At 35.9% G+C, this 7,033-nt stretch overlaps 1 protein-coding gene across 1 annotated transcript; it reads right to left on the bottom strand.

The window, feature by feature from the left end:
* Window positions 1–5,383: 5,383 nt before the first annotated feature.
* Window positions 5,384–5,839, bottom strand: LOC107846353. The gene has a single exon (XM_016690764.2). The coding sequence runs from the start codon at window positions 5,837–5,839 to the stop codon at window positions 5,384–5,386; it is 456 nt and encodes a 151-aa protein (XP_016546250.2).
* Between the last annotated feature and the right edge of the window lie 1,194 nt (window positions 5,840–7,033).

The following is a 7,033-nucleotide window of genomic DNA, read 5'->3' on the forward strand; positions in this document are numbered from 1 at the left end:
CTTTAGAAACTTTAACACCTAGTTACTTAACAAAATCAAATCCATAGATTCCACAACTCGGGTTAAAGGAATTAGCTACACATAATGTAAAAAGCAACAAAACAATTTGTATTCATAATTTGATAAATGATAACTTACAGAATAATGAATATCAATAAGTGTTTCTCAGATTAGATCGTAGTAGATATCCCAAGAATATTATGATAACAATCTCTCAAAAGTTAATTGTAAAGTTACAAAAAAACTAGAGAGAAAATAGTGTAAGTTCATGTAGTTCAAGATGAATATCGTGAAGTTCAAGATGAATGTCAGCATTTAATAAAATCTAAGAATTTTCCCTTAAATACCAAGATCTAAATTAGGAATCAAATCACAGAATACAACTTTTTCTCGCATAACTGACACGAAGTGTGGTGCTTTATCAAGAGTCTGATGACTTATCAGACATTATCCCGCCAAGTTTGATGATTTTTGCCTTATGCTGATGGAAACTCCTTACGGCTTATCAAAAGTCTGATGACTTATCAGAAATGTCGCTATCTTCTCTTTCACTTTCATGATCTCTACCTTAGGCTGACGACATTCTTGATGGCTTATCAGGGGATGTCGTAACACTTATTCTCCAACTTTTTCACACTGTGTATAGCTGATAATGACTCTAATAACTTATCACAAATTTGATGACTTATCAAACAAGTCATCAATTACAATTTCATGGACACTTGTTCCAAATTCAACTCTTTTGCTCTTATTGTCTTTGGTTTTCTTGCATCTTGACTTTCCTATATTATCAAATAGAAAACAGTAAAAAATGGAAAAATTTTCATAAGACTTTACAATTGTTTATAGTTAAAAGCCTCAAATGTGTTAACATTAGCTCAGAAATCAACACCCTTAACTTAAAACAATTACTTGTCTTCATGTAACTTAAACATAACTAAGAGGATACAAAGTACATTCAGCAGTCAACCATTCATTTTAGCTCAAAACATTTTTACCATCGCCAAGGTCAATCATCTCAAACTCAACTGTGTATATTACATAAAAGAAACAATGCAACACAAAAGAATCAAGCTATGTCATCAACTTACCAACAACAACTATGCATGTACAAATATTACACTACCCAAATAAGTTAGCAATTAGCAACATAACCAGTATTTTGTTAAAACAAAGAAGTCCCTCCTTACTAATATAAGAATAACATATGTAATTGTTGGGACAATCAATAGATACTCATACCCAAAAATAAGTTCTAGTCAATGTATGCCAAATTCCATAAACTTGACTTATTTTCATTACCAAGGTTTTCAGACGGTAAGCTAGGATCGCTATAGGTATATTTCTTCGGCTTGTAATGTAGGCTAAGGGATAGTATGATACTAAATGATATTTAACGTGACTAAGCCTCTTTGGAACTACATTAACTTTTGGGGTCTCACTTATTTACCTTTACATAATTCTCTCCTTTCTTGATCACACATACTCCGGATAGGTGCGGTCTTTTTGATAATAATTTGTTGTTTTTTCACAACTTTTCTTTTCTTATTCTTTTTCCACCGCACCCAATTTTTTATTCTTTTTTGTATTCTACCTTTATTCATACACATTTTACATCATGCACCCCTATGGTAGCCACGCTCAACTTAGGCTATTTTCCTAAGTCAAAGTACAAAATGTCCAAGGAGGATAAGGGCTAAAATAGGTTCATTATGATACAAATGGGAATGTGATAGGTATCATAAAAGAATAGGAATTTAGGCTCAAAAATGGGATCAAGGGATATCATTCTTATAAGGAAGTTAATTTAGCCTAGAAGTGGAGTAATCTCAAAATGGCCTATGATCTTTCCTAACCCCTATCCTACAAACAAGGCAAGACTAACTGGACACGTTATGAATTAAACATACAAAGGGAACTAAGTAATATCTCACACACACATGGCACATAGGTACATTACAAGTTACTACCCATCCGGTTCATGCAATTGCTTAGTAATGGTTATCATGTCACTAGTACTAATTCCATAACAAGATGCACAGTAGTCACACATAAATGCATATCACATAGTTATAAAATAGACCATTAGAGAGGTTTTCAAAAATCAACAAAAACATGTTAACTACCTAAAGTACTTATATTTATTCTAGTCAACTACAATATTTTACAACAAATCACCCTACACCCTCAACTTAAAATCTAGTGTTGTCCATAATGTACATGTAAAGAGAAACTGAACTAAGGGTTAGGGTATACCTGGAGTAGCTCAAGCATGGGAATTAGGGGTCCCTGACCCTATAGCGGTGTCTTTCATTGGAATAGTCACATCATTAGCTCGCTGCTAGGCTAGCACAGCTTTCACAACCTTTGAGGGGAGTCCACTAGCTTATTCTCGTACATCCCTAGCTCGTAGCTCTTCCTTCCTTCTCTCTGCTTCTGCCTTGGATGCTCGCATTGCCCTTTTTATTTTTGCTTTTTTCGCCTTCTTCTGTACCTTTTTTTTGGTTTTATTTCATCCTCACTGTTAGATTTTTTACCCTTGTCTTTATTGTCACTCATTTATTTCCTCTACTTTACCGGTTCCCTATTGAGGTAAATTAAAGGAACTTAATCCTCAGACTCATCAGCAACTAGATCAATAAATACCATAAGTTGGTGCTGCTGCTATACTCCAACATCAACTTTTACCTTGTCCAGGGTTGCTCTGAATAGTGCAAGATCTAGGACCGACATTTCTCTTAATCGTGCATTAAAATGATTCCCCAACTCATCAATCCAACCAGGCATACCTCGGTCTATGCATGTAACCTCAGGTGCATTGGCCGCCTCACATAGCTTTGTAATAGACATGGGAATAGATATGCAGTGTCAGGCCTTGATACCCGAATCTTTATCTCTTCAGCAATAATTTCCCCAAAGTTTAAGTGAAGCTTAGCCACAAGGCTAGTGACTAACACTGCTCTATCATTACCAAGAAAATTATCTCCTGTCCTGGACATTAACCAGGTGCATACTACACCCCATTAGAACCTTTCTTGTTAAGTTAGGGAGGCCTTGAATATTCTTTCATTCAAGTTGGTAAACTATTCCTGTTCTACTTTAGCTATGAGTTTGGCTAACCAAGGAAGTTATTTATCACGATCCTTTAATTGAGAGTAAAATATTGGTAAAGTGGTCAGAGGAGTGAAGTCGGGACCATGAAGGAATCTGTTGATGGTTCTTTTAGAGAGATCTACCATTACGTCCCTCACCGAAACTTTCTCCAACAAGGGCTGATCTACTTTTTTTTTCCTTGCTTACATATCTTCTCCAAGGTAGCCTGGTAGTTTGAGTAGAAATCCCAGACTAGTGCAGGGCAAAATGAATCACCCCCTTTTGTAGTCCATGATATGTCATAATCTCGGAATGTCTGCTCCATTAAAAGATATCTGCTCAACCTAGTAGTAATGATTCTTATTTCTTCAAAAATTGGCCATTTAATAGATCTTCTTAGAGTTCTGATAAGCCCATCATAGAAAATATTATTTTCCCTAGGAAATTTCTCTCTAGTGCTTTCTCAGACACCGGGGTTCTTGAATTTGATAAGATTTCCCTGCATTAGAGAATCTTTATCAGCCTGTTCTTTAGAAGAAGGGGACCCAAATGATGGTTCCTCATAATTAGGTAGCTCAGAATTTGGTTGTTCTAAATCAGATTTCTATAAATCAGGTTATTCAGAGGTTGTCTACTCCTAAGGTATATGTTTAGATGTTGCTGGTTCCTCAAATTCACTTTCTTTACTCACCTCCTCAGCTTTTGGAGGTGGTTAAGGTATTTTTAGACTCTTCTTATTTTTTCACCTTATAAGCTGAGGCTTTCATCTTAATAATCAGACTAATCAAAGAGTCTGAGGCACACACTCCCCTTAGTCACTTTCTTTGCTGATTTGGATATTTTTCCCTTGGGCGCCATTATAAACTCTATAGTAGAAGAACATAATTATTCAGTACCCAAGATCACATAATACAATAAGTTCACTCATTGTGAAGTTCCACATCCCATGAAAGGGGTTTATTAGTGCTTCAGATCAAAGTTATGATGACATGGTCTGGTAAGTTATCACATCTGTGATATCTTATCAGCTATGTCGTCAGCGTTAAGAAGAATAGGCTTACTTTCCTTAACTTATGATGACATAGTCTGATAAGGCACCTCATTTGTGATAACTAATCAGATATGTCATCAGCCTTAAACAGAACCAACATAATTTTATCAACTTGTGACGACATGATCTAATAAGCCATCACATTTATAATAACTTATCAGACATGTCGTTAACCTCAATCAGAATTGATCAACTTTTTCACACTTGTGATGACATATTTGATAAGCTATCATGATTCTGATAACTTATCAGGCATGTTGTCAACTCAGAATATGATCTTTAACTCATTTTTAACATAATAATTCATCCCAATTCCTCTCACAAAATATAGAATTACTTTCTTAAACTAGGATTTTAACTTTTTATGCTTAGTGTTTAACTGTAAACCCTAGTTTTAGTTTCTTACTATGATAGCAAGCTAAACTTGAATCAATCTCTTTGAAAATCAAGGTGTAAATCATCCTCACTACTACCCAATGAGAAGAAGAGAATCTTAGAGCATACCTATTAGGCGACTTAGCTTCTTGAGTAGGGTAGAGAAGATAAAAATATGAAGGAGAAAGATCACTTTGTGTTTTAACTTAACTTCAATCGAGCAAAAAAAAAGGAAATTTGATCGTCTTACTAAGAACTAATTCAAAAATCAAGAGAATAAATTAAAAATGGAAAGAAATAAACTAAAGAAAAGAAAAACAAAATGTAGAAAGGTGAAAAGATTTGCTTTTGGGCCGGGTCGGATTCCTTTAACTGGCCACATAATTAATTGATATCTTATTTTGGGTTTTCTGACGACACTTCTGACGGCTTATCACAAATGTGATTGCCTGTCACAAAAGTCATCAGCCTTAATAGAACATACCTCAGATCTGATTTCTCTAATGCTAAATCTGACGGCTTAACACAATTGAGATAGCTCATCACCTATATCCTGAGGATTACTTAATTTGTTAGATCAATTCTTTCTCGACCCTAGTATGCCTCATCAGTTCATCATACTTACCATCTAAATAAATAAAAACAAGTTCCATTAAACAAAAAAATTTTTGGTTACCTTCCAATAACGCCTGATTTAGTGTCGCGGCATGACTCGGTTGTCTTGACTACTCATAATACATCAAGACACATTGTTGATACCTCTTTCACATCCTGATAGAACACATCCACAATTGAGAAAACACTCATCTCCTTTTGTTGTGTCATGGTAGGTGCATTTTGAATTTTGCTTCTTTTTCATTGAGCCTAAACTGGGAGCTCATTTAGCTCCATGTCAACTATCACTCTCCCGATTGCTAAGAATGGTCCGCCAAAAATTATCGGCACTTCAAATTCTACTTCGCAATCAAGGATCACAAAGTCAGCAGGAAATATAAAATTGGCAACTCTTATAAGTATGTCATTTGGCATACCGATCGGCTTCTTCACAGACCTGTCCTTCATAACTATTATCATATTGGTGGGCGTGGGGTCTCCTAAGCCCAACATTTCAAAAAAAGATAGTGACATCAGATTAATGCCTGCTTCCAGATCACATAAGCCCTTAGAAAATTCCAGAGATCCAATCGTACAAGGAATAGTGAACGCTTCTAAGTCTGTCTTCTTCTGCACCAAAGACCTTATCGAAATAACACTATAATGATGTAGATTATCCACTGGTTCATAGCTCACTGCTCTTTCCTTCTTCATAATATCCTTCATAATTTAGCATATCCTGGCATTTATTCAAGTGCCTCGAGCAAAGGCACATTCAATGTTAGCTGCTTCAAAATTGCTATGAATTTACTAAACTTCATATCATTGGCCTTTCTTTTTAATAATTGAGGAAAGGGTGGTGGTGGTTTTGGGATAGTGGTAACCATAACCTCCTTCTCCTTCTCTTTTTCTTTTTCCAAAGTATCAGTATGACTATCTAGCTTCTCAGAGTCTACTGGACTACTTTCTTCGCATTCATCATCTACTTCAATCACATCTTCAACTCCACCTTTGCCCATAGAATGGCCAGATAATATCTTACCACTCCGTGTGGTAATAGCTATACATGAACCATCATTCTGAGGGTTCTGAATTTTATCACCTGCCAGCACTTTTCCTCTTATTCAATGCTGGAGAAAGTTGGCTCATTAGTTGTTCTAACTATTTTATCGAAGTGGAGAGTGCGGTTACCAACTGACTCATATAAAACAAATCGGTCTTCATGGTAGTCACCCCAGAGTTGGTAGCCTCAACTCTCTTTAACAATTTCTCCATCATGTCCTCCATGGACATCTTACCAGAGCTAGTTGCCTGATTTCTTTGCTTCTGGGAGGTTCATACAACCCACTTATATCATTCTTGCTCTTCCAGTTTCCTTGATTCTAATTCTTATATCCAACCTTGTCATAATAAGTACGACCTTGATTTCCTTGGCTATTGCCTCAGAAAACCCCTAGTTATTAAAATAGTTGGCTTCTTCTTTCGAATCAGAATCATCTTTACTTTATGATGCAACAACTTTCACTTTTTTAGTCTTTGTAGATAATAAGTTCCTGGTTAATAAATCCATCTGCGTCTTTGAGTGAGCCATATCTTAATCGTGTTCTTCCTCTTTCTTCCATTGTTATGAAGTCATGCCAATAGACATAGTTGGTCTTGCTACCATAGAATCCCTGTTATGCCAAGCTGTACTTTGTTTGGTCTTCCGATCAAGAATCTTCAAGGCCTCTTGAAGAGTAAGATACACAAATGATCCCCCTGCAACATTATCAACAACTAGCTACATAATAAAGGTCAAAGCCCGATAAAGAGTCTCTAATCTCTATCATGTTATGGTTTGGGCACTACATCAACTTCTTTTTTAACCTCTCCAATGTCTCATGGAGAGCTTCGATTGGGAGATATCTAAAGTTACTGATC

Source organism: Capsicum annuum, chromosome 11 (assembly GCF_002878395.1).
Source record: "Capsicum annuum cultivar UCD-10X-F1 chromosome 11, UCD10Xv1.1, whole genome shotgun sequence".
Lineage (NCBI taxonomy): Eukaryota > Viridiplantae > Streptophyta > Magnoliopsida > Solanales > Solanaceae > Capsicum > Capsicum annuum.